General features: G+C 37.4%; 1 protein-coding gene across 1 annotated transcript in view; it reads left to right on the top strand.

Moving 5' to 3' along the window:
- The window catches only part of lama5 (laminin, alpha 5), a 114,936-nt gene that overhangs the window by 37,470 nt on the left and 59,655 nt on the right, over positions 1–17,811 (top strand). Inside the window, exons 3-6 of the mRNA XM_033969102.2 lie at positions 9,622–9,739; positions 11,441–11,559; positions 11,825–11,995; positions 12,669–12,766. Coding sequence (XP_033824993.1) covers positions 9,622–9,739; positions 11,441–11,559; positions 11,825–11,995; positions 12,669–12,766 — 506 coding nt within the window. The remainder of the gene's footprint in view (positions 1–9,621; positions 9,740–11,440; positions 11,560–11,824; positions 11,996–12,668; positions 12,767–17,811) is intronic.

Raw genomic sequence — 17,811 nt, 5'->3', positions numbered from 1 at the left:
GGTAAAATTTAAGAGGGACAAAAAATTAATTAATTTAAAATTATTAAAAATTATTATTAATTTTTAATAATTTTAATTTAATCAACAATAGAGAGTCTTTTGGGTAAAATTTAAGAGGGACAAAAAATTAATTAAATTAAAATTATTATTTTTTTTTTTAATTTTTAATAATTTTAATTTAATTAATGAATAATAAATAATAATAAAAAATATAATAATAATTAGTAAATATTATAATAATAATATTCTCTTGCCTTTCTCTTTTGTATTACCTGCATATTAATGCAGAGACACATATGAATGACCCACACAAATATTGCTTCTGCTAATTGTCCATATCTACATAATGATAACCAGAAAGCTGCTGAACCTGACACACAGAAATGTAGTCCCACTGAAAAGTCTAGACTGAGACATCACATAAGCTACTTAATAGGACTTTTGGGACTTTCAACGCTCATGTTGGCAGACTTGAGCTCATGCATTTGGATCGCCCATTCTCTCCATGAGTTTTTACATGACAGTGGCGTAAAATTCACAGTGAAAAATTTCACTTCCTTGCTTTGCCTGTTTCCTTGTCTCCTTCATTGCTTTTTAAACACACTGAACATCGTCCCTCACCTGTTTTTTTATGAGTTTTTAATGTTTTTTAATGTTTTGACAAATTGCAATGGTGCTGTGTGGATATATCTTTTGAAACAAATTGCAAAAGTGTTACATTGTGTTTACAGAGCAGTGTGACAGTGTCAAAGTGACTTATGGGCACTATGATATTTCTTATTGCGGGCAACGAATTGAAGAAATATTTATTACAGCCACCCACCGCGTCTATTTTCAGTCGACATCTTGACAATATTAAAGGGAAGGTGTAATAAAAGACCCAGAGAAATGAAAAAGAATGAAACATGGATAACATGGTCAGTTTTGTCCAGTGGTTATTATGATGCTGTATCTCGAAACACATACTTCAGTTCCTGCGATACAAAAGACAAAAGAGGGAACATTAAACTATGATGCATGCTATAGTTACACATTTGTTCCATTGCAGTTAATCCAAGTATTGCTGGGTTTCAGAAGACATCATAACATTCTATTGGCCAATGATATTTAATACATATCAGGGGCAGCTAAAGATTATATTATTATTAAAATGCAGATTTTTGTTGTAATACATTGAGTTTTTGAGTGTAGTCACTAATCAAAATGATCAAATCAAGTTCGACATTTGTGAATTTACTTTTTGGATATTTCATGGCAAAGTATACTGTAATCAATAGAGAAAATTGGCTCTTGCCCCTGTCTGAGAGTATAGCATCATCACATTCTATAATCTGAAAACTACCAATGCCTGTGACCCATACACACTTCTATAATAGATTGCAAAGATGTGAGTCTGTTCACATGTGCATCTCCCTAAGTTCAGACAATCAGGGATAACACATGGTCTGTCTGTATCAAAACAAATATGGCTGCTTTCAAAGAAACAGTTAAAGAGGGACCTAAAAAGATTTCTGCAGAACCAATGAGCAAAGCACTAAACTCTGAGTTGAAAGAATTTAGATTTTTTTTCAAAATGATGACCAAGGAGGTCCTTCATGATACTGTGATCTGACTTGAGGCGTGACCAGACTGATATCCCCCTAAAAATACAGAGATCATTCTGCTTGGGTAGCTTTGAAAACAACATTAGTCGTGCAATGACGGAGACAATTGCACATTTGAAACTGATTTGACTTTCTCTGAGCAATGGATTCTGCAAATGGAGGTAGAGGAGGAGATGGAGATAGGGCAAAAGGAGGGTGAGTAAGCTCACCCATTAAAGCAAGTGTGTTCCCTCCATGTTCCAATCTGCTGTCACCTGTCTATAGCTGTCAGCCAGTTTTTTGGCTCAATGACCTCTCAAGTCATTCCTGTTTATCTTTCTCTCTACCGACTGATCTGCTATACATGCCTGAGCAGAGGCATATGTGTTTTTTTCTGGTATTTAACATTTAACCATGATCATTATTTTACTTATTCTTTATTTTAAACAGTGATATTGATCTCTTCAAATGTAATGATTTTGTAGCTCTTTTTTTGTAGCTCTTTTTATTTGTATATTTTGTTTGCTTAAACTACGGATCGTATTAAAAATGGTAGTATAAAAAATACTTTTTACTTTTTTTCCCTGTTCAAAAATGTAGTGCAGTAGAAAGCACAGATACAGGCTCTCAGATTTAGTAAATTATTAAGTAAAAGTAAAAACTGTCCACTTTTTTGATAAATTGCTCAAGTAAATTGGCTTCATGTGGTTCAGAGAATACACTTTAAATCAGGGGTCACCAACCCTGTGCCCGCGGGCGCCATGTCGCCCCCAAGCCCCACATGATTCACCCACCGACCGGTTTTAAAAGTAGCACAACTCACTAATGAGCTGCATCTAAAATTTAATTTTATTCTGCTGCTATTTTTTTTTTTGTCACCCTTACGTTTATATAGATTTAAAAATGAAAATATCTTAAACATTTGTTCATTATACGTGAAGTTTAGATAAGTTAAGGTGAACTTTGACCTACTCACTTCAAAGGTCAGTATTGTGCGCGTGACAAAACCAGTGCTCCGCTCGCGAGCGCTGTGAGGATGCATTGAATGCAGTTTCTTACTCCAAAACATGGTAGAAAATAAAGAGATCACTTTCACAACGATTTAAGACTGTAAAAGAAACCTGCGCGTCTCTCATCTGCGGAGCGACTGTGGTGACGGCAAAGCAGCACAATGTGGAGGGACACTTCACTACGTCTCACAAAACTCCACACTAACTACCCACGGGGGCGCGCACTCCCCACGGGGGTGCACACTCCCCACGGGGGCGCGCACTCCCCACGGGGACGCGCACTATGCGCAGAACAAGCCCAGAGCTAAACGCAGCTATGGGTAAACAACAGGCTTTTTTCACGACACCGGTGAAAAAGTCACACAACGCAACCGAGATTTATTTTAAAATATGTAAGCTTATTTTTCTTTAACATTACATAATTGATAACTTTATGAAACATGGTGCAATGTGTATTATTTATGTTTTGTTAAAAAGGTTTGTCAATGGATAGTGAAAATGGGACACTTTTCCTATGAGATGTAGTGATGTAAGTGTCATCTGGAAATTTAACAATTACTAAGATTAGTAAAGTTAAAGTGCTGAATACTGATGTCTGTTTTCCTCCTTGCTCATTGTTGATAATTATTTTGAGAAATCATTAATGTGATCAGTGTCTTGCAACATGATCAGTGTGTTCACATAGATGATTATCATTTATCATTGTTAATAATGTAAAACTAAAGGCAAACTGAGAATTTCAGAAGAACGTCTCAAACTGGTAGCCCTTGGTATGACTCAGTGCCCATAAAGTAGCTCTCAGGTTAAAAAAGGTTGGTGACCCCTGATAGAGAAGAATTAGGAAGTGCTTAGCATGCTAGTTGTTGCTATCATTACTCCAATGGCAAACTCCACTCTGTCTTAATTAGTTCTTTTTTCACCTTTTAAGACAGTAGGAATCAGAGCCTTTAAACTAGATCTGATCCTTAGACAACAAATAAATGTACTCCCCTCCTCCCGTCCATGTCCCTTGTAATCCACTGTCTCCGTGTCCTCTCCATAGTGACCAGAGGAATGCGCTGCGACCAGAGGAATGTGTGATTATTAAACCCGGGCCAGAGCTGTGGTCCTCACCTGCATTCCTCTGCCTCTCCCAAATCCTTATCCAGCCTCTATCAGCCCAGGGCTATAGGGAGCTACAGGGAGAGAGAGGTATAGTAAAGGTCAATATATATAGTACTGTACGGGTGGAAAGACTTCAAACTATGCTAACCTATAGGAAAGATTTAGCTGAGCTGAAAATATTTTATGAAATTATTACTACTGAATTTCTACAACTACTATTACTGCTGCTACTGCTGCTAAAACTACTGCTACTGTTACTACTACTAGTACTACTACTGCAGCTATTATTACAACTACTAGTGCTACTACTACAGTTGTTTTCAATCACTTTGACACTAGTCTAAATTTTGGCACAAATTCCAAAACTTGCCACTCAATGAGCAAATATTCAATTCATGTTTGGTAAAATCAAAACTACAAAATACTTTTTGCAGAACCTAATTTATGAATTATCAATTATGTAAATTCAGATTGCAATTGTAAGTCTGTCTACCTAAATACTGCACACAAAGTCCATAGGCTAAAGACACAAAAGGCAAAACTGAACACACGAATCACAATATGAATAGATTTCATAGACAGCATTTCATAGACATACAAAAGACAAGCACTAGAAACCACAACACAAGACTTCTGTTGTGAAAATCTGGTTTTCAGAGACTTTGGGCTCCAAGTCAGGCACAGCTCAGATACCAATATCTCAATTTTTTTTGGTGTGTGTGTTTAATATTTTGCACATACTTAGAGCATTTACCTCACTCTCAAACCATCAGAAACAATTTGATACTGGTCCTACAGGTCTCTGATTCCCTCACACTACACAGCTTTATAAATCTGAGAATTGTGTTTATATTTTAACCACAAAGTGTCCTTTTTACAATAGCATTCACATTTTGTTCACAAAATTAGCTTTTTCAAACATTCTGAACTTTTATTTCTTGTGCTAATAGTTTTGCAAAGTGTGCAAAGATTTGCGAGATATGAGAAGTTTCGGAAACTGTGCCAAAGCAATTGAAAAAAACAAAAACAAAAAACTATAGTACTACTATTTCTACTATGACTACTACTCCCTCGTCAAAACACCAATATGTACAATTTTCCCATTTATTGTTACAATTTTTTCTTAACTTATAATATATAATAATACCTATTATAATTACAGAACCTAAATAATTATTTGGGCTTTAACTTTGATTTACGTCAATGCTGAATGTTTTCTGCAGCCAAATCTAAGCCTAAATCAAGAATAAATTATTTACTCTGTCATTTATTTATTTATTTATACTAAGCTCTATTATTAGCGAACACGGGACTGGGTGTGTATGTTTCTGACTTTTCATTGGCTAAACAGTGTCATGTGACCCCTGGCCGACCAAAGCACTTAAAAGTTGTGGCACTAGCAGTGATACTAACTCACTCGGGATTCTCTAAAAATGGTGACAGGTGAAGAACTTTGCCATTCGAACCTGCCTCGAGTCGTAACTGCTCCACAGTACAAGACTGAAGCAGCTGTGACTGCCTTCAACTAGTGATGACTGAGAGTAACTAAACACAACTGAAATCAGGGAAAAATCCCCAGCTTCAGAGAGAGGGAGCGCTGGCAGACAGCACCGCACACACACAAAGGCAGAGAAAGGAAGGAGAAACTGGACTTTAATGACTCAGAGCTTTCACTTAAACAAGAGAGTGAGGACTCCTCCTCAGTACCACACACTCTTACTGCCACAGGATTGTTGGAGACCTGTCGATCAAAATGGTCTCGCCTTATCATTGACAGTGACTAAAGTTAAGATTGCAATCGCTCTTTTGATTTTTGGCATTGCCCTAATATTTTTTCTACTCTAATAATACCTGTGTACACATTGAACTATTATAATGCCACAACTAAGTACATTTCCATTCTCTTAGGAATTGGGTTGCAAAACAAGGATTTTGCTGACTATAGCTAGCAAGTAACAACTGTCAAAATATTATACAAAGCAACTGTCAAAATTCTCGTGTTGAATTTGGAATGATTTTTTATTGCTTTGACATTTTCTACAGCACGGTCAATTAGATTTTCCTCCTCCTTCTTATTTATAACTTACTCTATGCGATTGAAACGTCTCCAAACCCTCTCTCTCTGTTCCCCTGAGTTTGACCCACGCTTTCCTGTTGCTCTCGGTTACAGGACTTTGATTGACAGGTCAGTGGGTCACTGTGGGAAGGAGGGGGGGGCGGGACAAAGAGTCAGGCTGCGGCTAATCCCTCAGGTCCCATTGTGGAGAGTGTGTTAAAACCAGGCAACAGACCGGCCCCTGCTGAGTCCCGGAGACACACTGGGCTCTGGGTTCATTTAGCAGTGAGTCCACATTTTGCGGGACAGAGGCAGAGGAGGACATGTCCTGCTGGGAAGCTAACCTCCTCATGTGTGCAATCACATTCTTTAGGTGTGACTTTTTTACTAACACTAATATGGAAACTAGATAAACATTTGAGCAAGCATTGATACTGCAAAAACTTGCTTATCTCCATGGAGATGTTATTGCGCTCCTAGAATGTTTGACTGTATGGCATTAAATATATTTAACTCTACAGAGACAGGTAGGTGAGGCCGTTAAGCCACAGGTCAGATCTGTGGAGAGGCGAAACTGCTGATAACAAGAATGAATGTTTTTCAAGGTATTTGAAAAAGTGTATTTCAGCTATTGCAAGATAAGTTTAATGTCACGCTGTGGAACATTACAGTCAACACGGTAACATTCATGGAAACAAGCTGGAGGCAGATTGATAATCTACTTGTGATTTTAATAAATAGCTATTTCACCTTATATGCACTATGGTAGCCCTCCAGGGACAAGATTTGCTAACTTGAAAAGAAGCAATTAAAAAGGCATCAGGCAACAGAATACACACTAGCTATTCAGTACAGTGCGGACAAATCCTGAGAGAATATATTTGCTTGTAAAATATCACTATACACATAAGAAAATGGGCAGTGGTGAAGAAGAGGAGATGAAGAGATTGAGGTGGCTGATGGTTCTGCTGCTGTGGTGTACATGCAGTGAGGGTTGGTAGCTGTGATTGGCTGATTAGCCAAGAAAGAGGAATGAACTAGAAACAACAATGGTGTAGTAGTGAACTTTATCTTTCCTGGCTGGGCCTTGCGCTGTCACCTCGCATTACCTCAGGAGGGTCATAGAGCTTGGATCACCTGATGTAACCAGGGCCCATCCACACTGTGGCGTACATAAATTCCTCCTCTCCCTCTCAGCTGTAGGTAATTTTCTGAACAACCAAAATTACAAAAAAGTGGAATGTCTTTGGATACTTAAGTTGTTTGTAATATGTGCTAGACAAAACTATTGTAATACTAAGATTGAGCAAAGATTGTAGCTGCAATGCCCGAGAGACCTGTTCCTACTACCTAAATATGGGTGAATATGGATGATATGGGTGTCATTTTTTATTTTATTTTTTTTTAAATAGTTTTGTATGCTCAAATTAAGGCAAAAAGCTGTCGTCTATAAATGCACTGTCCTGAATACTTTTTTTTAGTTTACCTTTTAAAAAATGCATGCTGTTATACATTATGCACTGTTCAGTCAAAAATGCACCCACAATAGTTTTTCTAATAATGTTTCAATGGTTCTCAAACTGGGGTGCAAGCAAGGCTGCAAGAATAATCACAATCAAATTAAAAACACAATTTAAAAGCAATTAGCAAATTGCAAAGGCTGTAATTTTTGATGGACCATAATTTCCTCCACAAATAACAAAATACCCAGTCTTATTCTGCATAAAAAGTGTTGACCCTGTAGTTTCAATCTGCACAAACATGTTCTGAAATGTCATTCTTATATTAGTTTATTAGTTCATATTTTAGTGTTTTTGTCAATTCTTCTGGGCGTGTTTAAAATTTGAACTTTGAACAGAATTATTAAAAAATACATTGCTAATCTAATATTTTTCTCAAATCATTCAGCACTGATGCAACAACCTGCCAGTACGTCAGTTATACTACTCAAGGCCCACAACAGTCCAGCTTTATATAGATGGATTTAGAAATTGGACTTAAATTAGACCTCCTTAGACCTAGTTCAGTCCTGGTTTAGTCTTGTTTAAGACCACGTTTAGGCCTGAATCATTTCTAAGTCAACTCCTGCGTGTCTTTGTTGTTAAAAACGCACCCCAGTGGTGGACAAATAGAGACGAATCACCCTATCTTATTTCTCTTTTGTCAACAGCCAACTGCTCCTGTGATCCCCAACCCATCCATCCGCCTTCACCTCCCTCCTCTCCTCTTTCACACCCTCTCTCCTCAAAAGCGCTCTCCACTTTTCTCTGCGTTCTTTCCTTTGTATTGTTTCTTGTGTGTTTGGTTGGCGTGTCATCACTGCCCTGTCAGATCCAGGAAGTGCTTGGATCATAGGGTTTACCTGTGTGATGGATGATCAAAGTTAGGGAGGGGGGGGTGGGGCTTGTGTTTTGGGACAAAGACAGAGGGGTAAAGGGCAGGCCTGTCCCGACACGGACCAAGGGGTTAAGGAGGTTTGGCTAAATTTGTAACACGCTTATGTTTGAGGGCCAGCTCAGTGAGGGCGTGCAGCTGTTAAGAAGCTTGAGAATGGACAAGGTGAAGAGTGCAAAGGGTTAAGTTTGTAAAAGGTGCAAAAGGTGTACTTCTGACACAGATTTCAACTGATGTAAAATGAAAAATATTGGCTTTTTGTGCGTGCTCTTCTAATTACTTAGACTTGGATTAACCCTAGCTTAGATATGTAATAGTCCTGTTGAAACCTGGTATAGATCGTAGTGCACACAAAAAGATATACATGTCCCTGATTGGTTCATCCAACTGTCAATCAGGTTCTCATCTTTGTAAAATATTGGAAAATTGTATATTTTGAGTACCACTACATAAAAAATCTTTTCAGTTCAAATAAGCCTGGAGGGAATGTAATCTTTTTGCTTCATTAAGTTAGGAAAGAATCAAAATAAGTCTCTAAAACTGCTCGCACATAGGTAGAGTGACACTAATTATAATAGTCCATAATGTTATTAGATCAGTCCCTGTGGTATTTCAATTTTTGTCAGACCCAAACAGTGCAAGTCCAGGCTGGTCCCACGAGTCCAGTTTGTCATCAGCGTCTGGCCTTTTCAGGAAATGAGCGAGAGATGAGTGAAGAGAGGAGAGGACATGCAGCTGTGCACCATATGGAGGCTATTAGAATCGAGGTTGTAACATGTACAACACTGTTCAGGTGGATTAGTGTCTTTTGATTAAGCTTTGAAGGAGAATGACGTTATGTGGATTCAAAAATGAGGGTTAGACGTACAGAGGAAAAAAAATATCAGACTGTTTTGGCTATTGGTTTATCATTTTATTCAGTTCAAGTAGTAGTACAGTGATGTGAAAAGTGTTTATGCCAGATGCCCTTCCATGTGGCAACCAAACATACTATATAATCTGAGTTGGTAATGGGGGTCACGGTATATGTATTACATGCAGTTGGGTGAGGTTTGAAAAAGTTTCCAAGTGTTTGGAGGTGCAACGCTGGCTCTTTTTCTTTATTATTTAACTTCCGCTGTTAAATAAAAATAAACCAGAGTCATTTTGTCATGCTTACTACATGAAAATACTTGCTGAATCAATTATAATGGCTGACCAATACATTTATAATAAGGACATTCATTTTATAATAAGGTTTTATCCTTATAGGGAAATGGGCCCAGTACATTGGGGACCCATCTGCTGCCGTGCTGGGACCTTTCTATCTATAGCTGGTAGATCACACTATTCACTCAGATTGCATGTTTGAGGTGGATATGGGAAACTGGAGTATCCCCAAACACAGAGAGAACTTACAAATTAGTCTTGACCATTACCATTTTAAGTAATGCAGGATACACGTTGACTAATAGCCATGTTGTTTGTGTTACAGCTCTTCCATGTGGCGTACGTTCTGATCAAATTTGCCAACTCTCCTCGTCCCGACCTCTGGGTTCTAGAGCGCTCCATAGACTTCGGACAGACCTACCAGCCATGGCAGTTCTTTGCTTGTGAGTACTAACTAATTCTACTGTTACTGCAACTACTACTAATGCAAATATCACACTAAAAGTATACCAGATGAAGTAGCGTGGAATAGATGTTAGACAATAGACATTTTTAGGGATGGTTTATCTGTGATATTGGTGGGTTTCCTGGGTATTGGCCCAAATGTTGAAAATTTAGCCGATATTTTTTCTGATCTGCACTAGTCTGTGTGTGCCCATGTGTCATTCCCACTTTGTCCTCAGTGCATAATATTGTGCATAATAAAATATTACTTATCAACCACAACAGTAAGACAAGTATTAGATATCAGTATTGACTTGAATTTAAAAAAAAAATCCATCCAAAAAAGACCATCAATAAAAATTACAACCTGTTACTCTATAGATCGTTTATTTTTTTAAATATTATTTTAACAGAAGAACACTTTGCATTTTGTAATTTTGATGGGATAAATATAATTAGGCACTAAATTAAATTAAATTAAATTTTATGAGGCCAATGCTCATGATTTTAACTCTCGATATTTTAAGAAATGCTGCTTATTCTTTCTCTGTGACACTCCATAACCTCATGCTCCACTGTCTTCCCTAAAGGGGTTCAATTCCCGCTCTGATCTCAAAGAGCAGCCCGGGGCCAGCGTTTTGATTGGCCGTGTCAGGTCTAGTGTCAGCTAGAAAGAAAGTGCGTTACATCACCACGCCAGCAGCTGATTGGCCGAGGCAGCTGTCAATCACGGGAGCCTCCAGGGGGATTCCAGTCATGGTTCTGAACACGTCTAGGCTTGAATTTCTCTGGAAAATAGAAGAAAGAGGAGAAGGTAGAGCGTGGCAGGGTTTTCTAACAAGAATGACATGCAAAGATCAACAAAGGGACAATAAAGGGTCATTCTGAAGTAATGCATCGATTTGTTTGTGTTAGTCTGCCAGATTTAAAATTCTAACCTATACATTTGAAATGTTAATAGCTTTCTTTGGCTAAGTGCTGCTGCTAATATAAAAAAAAGGTAATATGTTGTTCGAACCTCAAGCTTTCCAGTTGATGAGCAAATGCTTACCACCACTGTTGCCCCTTTCTTCTGATAACACAATATCAGGTAATTCTACATATAAATTAAGTGTTGCTTATTTGTCTGAATTCCTACCAATCTAATAATAGGCTGAGATTTAGTAGACACAGTGGAGAATGAACACCTGCCTTTTCTGTGTGGTCTATGCATATTTCAGAATAAAGTGTGACTGGATTTAGTGCTGAAAATGTCACTTTATTTAGAAAACCTGCAACCTTAAATCACTAAATCCTGCTCTTAATTTGCTGGTGTTGGCTTCAGCTCACTTTCATATCTTTTCCTCAAGGACAAACTGCTGATAATAATAATAGTGGAAGAGTGCGTGCTGTGCTCGCAATAGGAAACTGTTATTTCAAACATTTTTTAGTAGACAAACTGCCTTTTCTTTATCAGTTGCAAATACATTTTAGTTGTCACACTAAGTGGTAAATAGTTCTATGAGAGATTCAATACACAACTGAGACTAGAGTTAGCATCTGTAAAGTAGGCGAGTGTGTTGACCAATGACACAATGGCTATAGCATTTGAATGTTATGTGTTGTAGATTCACAAATTAAATTAATAATAATTCTCAAATGACTAATTACAGGCCATTTCACACTTTTTTTTGTCTTATTTTTTTGTTTTAATCATTCAGCCTCCAAGAGAGACTGTATCGAGCGCTTTGGCCAGAGGACCATCGAGAGGATCAACAATGACGACGATGTCATCTGCACCACTGAGTATTCCCGGATCGTGCCTCTGGAGAATGGAGAGGTGACACGGACTATATCTATATCTATCTCTCTCTCTCTCTCATATATATATATATATATATATATATATATATATATATATATATATATATATATATATATATATATATATATATATATATATATATATATATATATATATACACATATATATATATATACACATATATATATATATATATATACATACATACATACATATATATACATACACATATATACATATATATATATATATATAAAATCTCCTCATGCTTTCTTCCCAGATTGTTGTGTCCCTGGTGAATGGGCGTCCTGGAGCCATGAACTTCTCGTACTCCCCAGTGCTCCGAGAGTTTACCAAAGCCACCAACATCAAGCTGAGGTTCCTCCGCACCAACACTCTGCTGGGACATCTGATGGGCAAGGCTCTGCGTGACCCCACTGTCACTCGCAGGGTAAGTAGACATTCCAGTAGAACTCTGATCATGCAATTCATGTAGCAGTACTTTTAAAGTCAAAACACATGTCACATTACAAATGTCCACTCACTCTAGTCACTGAGCTCAACCTCTCACACAAGGTGACAGAGATTTGTCTTCTGCTGCTGTGATCTCCATGTTTACCATCAAACATACTTTCATAGAGACAGTCAATTTGACTCTTGACTGAAAAGCTCGAAAACAGTTGCATACCATGGTGAAATATGAATGTCTATCTTTGAAACATCTGACATGAGCTCTGATGTGCTCCATGTGATTCTTGTCTGTTGTCTTAAAGGACCCGTACCTGATTTTGAATCATCAGACAGGAACATGTTTTAGTTTGAACTTTTATCCCCATCCACTTAGTCCTTTCTGCTGCTGGGATATTGCACCATAACACAGAAACAACTGTCTGGGATGGTGTCATGGAGTTGTTTCTTTATAGTTATTCAAGCTCTGCCTACTATTGGCTTTTTGTTCCTCTTAAAACTGGACTGAGATTTAATCATCTGGTATAGAGTCAGACATCAATGTGTCACAGCTTCTGTATCAGCAGTTTGTTTTTTACATGTAGTTGCTCATATTATTCAGTCTGGCACATTTGTTTGCTGTACAATCTTATCTCAACCCTCTTGGTTTTATGCAGTATTACTACAGTATCAAAGACATCAGTATTGGAGGACGCTGTGTGTGCAACGGTCACGCCGAAGCCTGCAATGCCCAGGACCCCAACGACCCCTACAAGTAAGACCCACATATCCACACCACATCATATTCTCTCCTATCTCCTCCAGACATTTACAAACACGGCTTTACCAAATCTGTTTAGACTGAATACACGTCCAAGATAAGCCCAACTATAGTGAGATTTATGAGTGTGAAAGAATGGTATGAAAGTCGTAACTTGCAGTCATTTTTGTGGAGTTTTAATTACACTGGGTTAACTTGATGCCAGCTCTTCCTGTATGTGTCTGAAGGCATGTATTAGCATTCCATTGGTGTAAATTAGCTACAGGATTTGTTGCAACACATAAAGCATCTGAGGAAAATAATATGGAAAACAAGCTGTATGCCAACTACGTAATCAACTCTGATGCTTAATTCGTAGGTGCTGAATGCTGTTGAATGAAATGTCAAGTTATGGCAGTTAATTCAGGCTGCATGATGAAAGATAAAGATGACTATAACTATATATATAACTATAACTATATGTGTGTGTGTGTGTGTGTGGGGTGTGTGTGGGGGTGTGTGTGTGTGTGTGTGTATATATATATATATATATATATACATACATACATACATACATACACACACACACACACACACACACACACACACACACACTGGAACGGGGCAGTAAGGGCATCAGATGTAAAAAATGATACTGCTGCATGCTGTCCGCATCTAACTATAAAGTGCTCTATTGTCCGAAAACCAGGAAGTGTGCTGTTACCTCATTAGTTGCTAGTTATTGTTAGCTTTATCGTGATGGCAAAACTCCACTCCTCTGAAAGTTGTGAAAGGCACTTATTGTTTGACATGGTAAATAATTGGGATTCTAGGCATGTGTAAAAAAAAAAAAAGAGGAAGGATTAACTGCTAACAGTTTAAAATGAACTTGTACTTTTTTCACTTTTTTAAGACTCTAAAAATCTGGTAGAGCACCTTAAACAAATCATGAAACTCAGATATGAAAAAGGAAGTATAACAAACCTCCACCCATTCTTCACACTTTGCAATAATAACAGCATATAGTCAGGTACAACAGAGGAAGTGGATTTTATTAGCACATTTACCCAGCACATGTGAATCTGACACAGTAATGACAGCTTATTGCACTGCGACGCTGCCTCCGGGGACAAAAACCCTGTACAAAAGACTACATCACAGCACACATGTTATTAATGTAATCTGCCCCGCCCACTTCCACCAGGGGTAGACGAAGACTTATCTGACAGAATCAAAACAGGTCCAGTCATGTCTGTCCCTCTCCGCAACAAAAGCCAAATGAAGGACGTGCAGTTTTATTAGGCACAGGTTGTAATCACAAATGTGCCGTGCTCCTTTACACCAGCTGCTCTCAGGCTTTTAAAACACAATAATAAACAAGACACATCCGGAAGCTGCACGGGTTCTGATGAGTTCAGGCAAATGTGGTTATCTTCAGTTACATGTAAAAATGAGATGTAATGTTTATTTATGGAGTATTATATTTTTTATATATATAAAACTTTTGAATGGCTATGAAAAAATGCACTGTAGAACAGAGATTGTGTGTCAGTCATGATTTATTGATCAGTACAGATCCAAAAGTAAACATTTTGTGAGAAAAGTGTTACCACAGTAAACCAGTTAAGTTGGAAAGTTTTATGGCAGATTCCTTATCTGATGCAATAAGAACCTATACATATATTGTACAGTATATTGTTACTGGAATGGGCGATGTGAGAAAAGTGCTGCTGAGGTTCGTACCAGTTATCCTCTAGTTTATGGGAAATAGTAATTGTATAGATTTTGCAGTGCAGCCCATTTTTATTTTTATTTTTTTGTAATCACAATGCACTATGTAATGTTTCTTGGACTTGGTCATCTGGTTGTCTCCATAGAGATGCTTTGCCTGGAATGTTCTGCAGTATAGCATTACCCTTATCTGTCCTGCATTTCATTGCAGAGGTTTTATTGCCAAAAATATATATTGAAAAGCATGCATTGTATGTGTGAACGGGATTGGTTCTACTGTTGAACAATCCAGGCAAAGCAATAACATCTCCATGGATACTAGCAGGTAGTATATTCGCCACAAAAAAGCTACATAGTGCACCTTTAAGTATAGCAAAAACTTTTAAGTCATGAGTCTTGTGAGAAACACTGGTTATACAGAGCTATACAGAGCAGTAAATTCTATGCAATAAAAAGGACATACACATTTGCTGGTACAGTCAATGAAGAAGTCAAATAAAAATTGATCATGATTCCCACGACTCTTTAAGTACTCCAACGAAAACCAGATGGACATTTCTCATACATCATAAGTATTAGTTTGACTCTTAAAACTGATGTTCATAGAAATGACAGGAAATCCCACCATTGTGAAGCAGGGACACCTCTGCACGCACCCTGAAACACGACCTATATCACTGCTCCATAATCCAATACAGAAATATTGACACTTACGACACATGGATTCATTTCACACATCTGCCGAAGACATTCAGTCATTTATCTGCCACGTAGGAATTTTATGTCACACCTTGTACTATATATATATATATATATATATATATATATATATATATATATATATATATATATATATATATATATATATATATATATATATATATATATATATATATATATATATATATATATATATATATATATACACACACACATACACCCCCCCCACACACACACACATACATATGCACACAGATTAAATTGATATCTGAAAATCAAAATAATCAAAGTTTGTGTAAGTTTGACCAATTTTTGAACAGAAAATGTATATGCCTAGTAGTAGTTTGTGACCACTGATGAAGGCCACATCAAATGCTCAGGACACAAAACTTTGTACAAATTTGATTGTTTATCAAAACTTATCAAAATACTGTATTGTGTTTGCTCGAAATGTGCATAAGCTGTTCTTAAACCAAATTGCCACAGTTAACGCCAGCATGCTAAAACAAAAAAAAAATGAGAAAAACCTCCAAAACACTATGATTCCATTCTAAATTTAATTCTAGTTTTGGCTTATACTCCCAGACATAGCTTCAGGAGCTAGACAGCGCTTGAATCATGACTCATAGCATATCAAGAGAAAAATAATTGCTACAACTGTTTAAACACTCAACACAATTTGAGCTCTGCAGATGGCTTTAAGATAATTACTCTTAAGAAATTTCAACATTAATTATATCATGTCACAAATTGTATCTATTTTAATCAATACAAATGAAACAATGCCCCTGATTCAGCATATTACTTCTACATTTTAGATAATACTTGTGTTAGATTGATTGACAGGATCTGAGTAATTCTCGTAAACTGGGGGTGACCTCAGTACTTTGTAGTTGATGTCAGAGTGGAGGAATGTGGAGGGCAGTATATACAGTTAACAGCTCATTGGTTAACTTGTTATGATAAAGAAATAGTGTAGCTTTAACCAGAAGTTCTTGTCGCTTGTTAGCCAATCATTTGTTTCTCAAGCCACCCTTAAAGCCACTGTATCTAATTTTTTCTGTCTTAAAAACATGAACTGGTCCAAACTCCTCACTTACCTTATGCATTCCGAGTATCCTAATTATTCACCACTTCTAACAACTTTAAACTCTGCGACCCTGTGCTCACCCTGTTGATCTTGGCAGGAGAGGTCTGGCTGAGTACAGGTGCAGCGGCGGTTGTAGCGGTGGGCAGGTCAGGCGGTTTGTGCTGTGCGGTTGCTCCTGTGATGGGGATGTTTTGGATTGAGATGCCGTGCTGTGCGATGTTGCGGATCTGTCCCGGTGTGGTCATGTTAACCAGTCTTTTGTCTGGACTTTGATCTTGATGAGGTTGGGGTATCTCTTAAACAGCTGCTGACTCCCGGGGTGTCAATACTGAGGACAAAAACAAATAATAGCGGTCTTTAGTGGTGATACTGAGACCATTTGAGCTTTTTAGTAGAGCTGAACGATTTGGGAAAAATATGTACTTGCAATTTTTCTGACAAGTATTACAATTATGATTAGATTTGCGTTTAATGTTTTAATAATAGTATTCTGTGCCAAATTCATATTTTAAACTATAAGGTTAGTTTTTATGCAGAATAAGACAGGAGATTTTGTTATTTGTAGAGGAAATTATAGTACTTCAGAACTGCAGTCTTTGTGATTTGCTGATTTCTTTCAAATCACAATTTCGGTTCGACTCCGATTAATCTTGCAGCCCTACTTTGTGGATAAATAGTAGGGCTGTGGTCTAATAAAAGGAATCTTGGTTGAGAAAAAACAGGCCCTATTAGTTTACCGATTAGTTTACTAAAAATGGGTTGTGGCAATAAATCTACAATAAATCTTGCCATGTACCTAATTCTAACTGATGTTTTTGGATTTAAATATAAATATGAATACTTTAAATATAAAATACTACATTATCAGATGCAATTACTGTCTAACACCATAGCCAGATCACAAACGAATTAGCTTGTTTGCAATGCTGTTTAGTTTCCGTTTTATGTTATCAAATAGAAACACTACTAAACCAAAGTATTGCCTCTTTAAGGAAAGAGTTAATTTCCCTTTCTTTTCACCCTGATTTTAATCGGATTAGTGTCCAACTCTATTGCCTGTGGAGAGTGACCAAAACACAGCAGGGAAGTGCCATCTTAACCTTATTCTCTAGTTTTATAGACCCAGGTCAAACTTACATGTGCAAGTCCAGAGCCTGAGAAGGAAGGAAAAGCTCATCAAATACTCTGGTTTAAGCAATTTTAAATGTGCATTTGCTGATAACACACCAAAGTATTGTTTCTAGCCTTGACCATGACATACTGCAAACGTAGTATTCATTCAATCTCAAGTATTTTAGGAAATGCAATTCAATGGAGCGCTTCCATCCACATTCACTGTTTCCTGGTCCTCTGTGGTTAGCTGAGCACCAGTGGCTTCCTGGCAAGGTTCTATGCAGGTGAAAGTGAGTTAATATAGAAAACACATTTAGGTTTATGCGTCAATTGAAGAGAATGTAATCTGTATAGGTCGACCTAAATGCCCCATAGTGGATGAATGGGAGAGTCAAAAGTTATAAGG

This window comes from Periophthalmus magnuspinnatus, chromosome 7 (assembly GCF_009829125.3).
Source record: "Periophthalmus magnuspinnatus isolate fPerMag1 chromosome 7, fPerMag1.2.pri, whole genome shotgun sequence".
In the NCBI taxonomy this organism is placed as follows: domain Eukaryota; kingdom Metazoa; phylum Chordata; class Actinopteri; order Gobiiformes; family Gobiidae; genus Periophthalmus; species Periophthalmus magnuspinnatus.
Note: the sequence above shows the minus strand (reverse complement) of the source record. Positions and strands in the feature narration are given on the sequence as shown.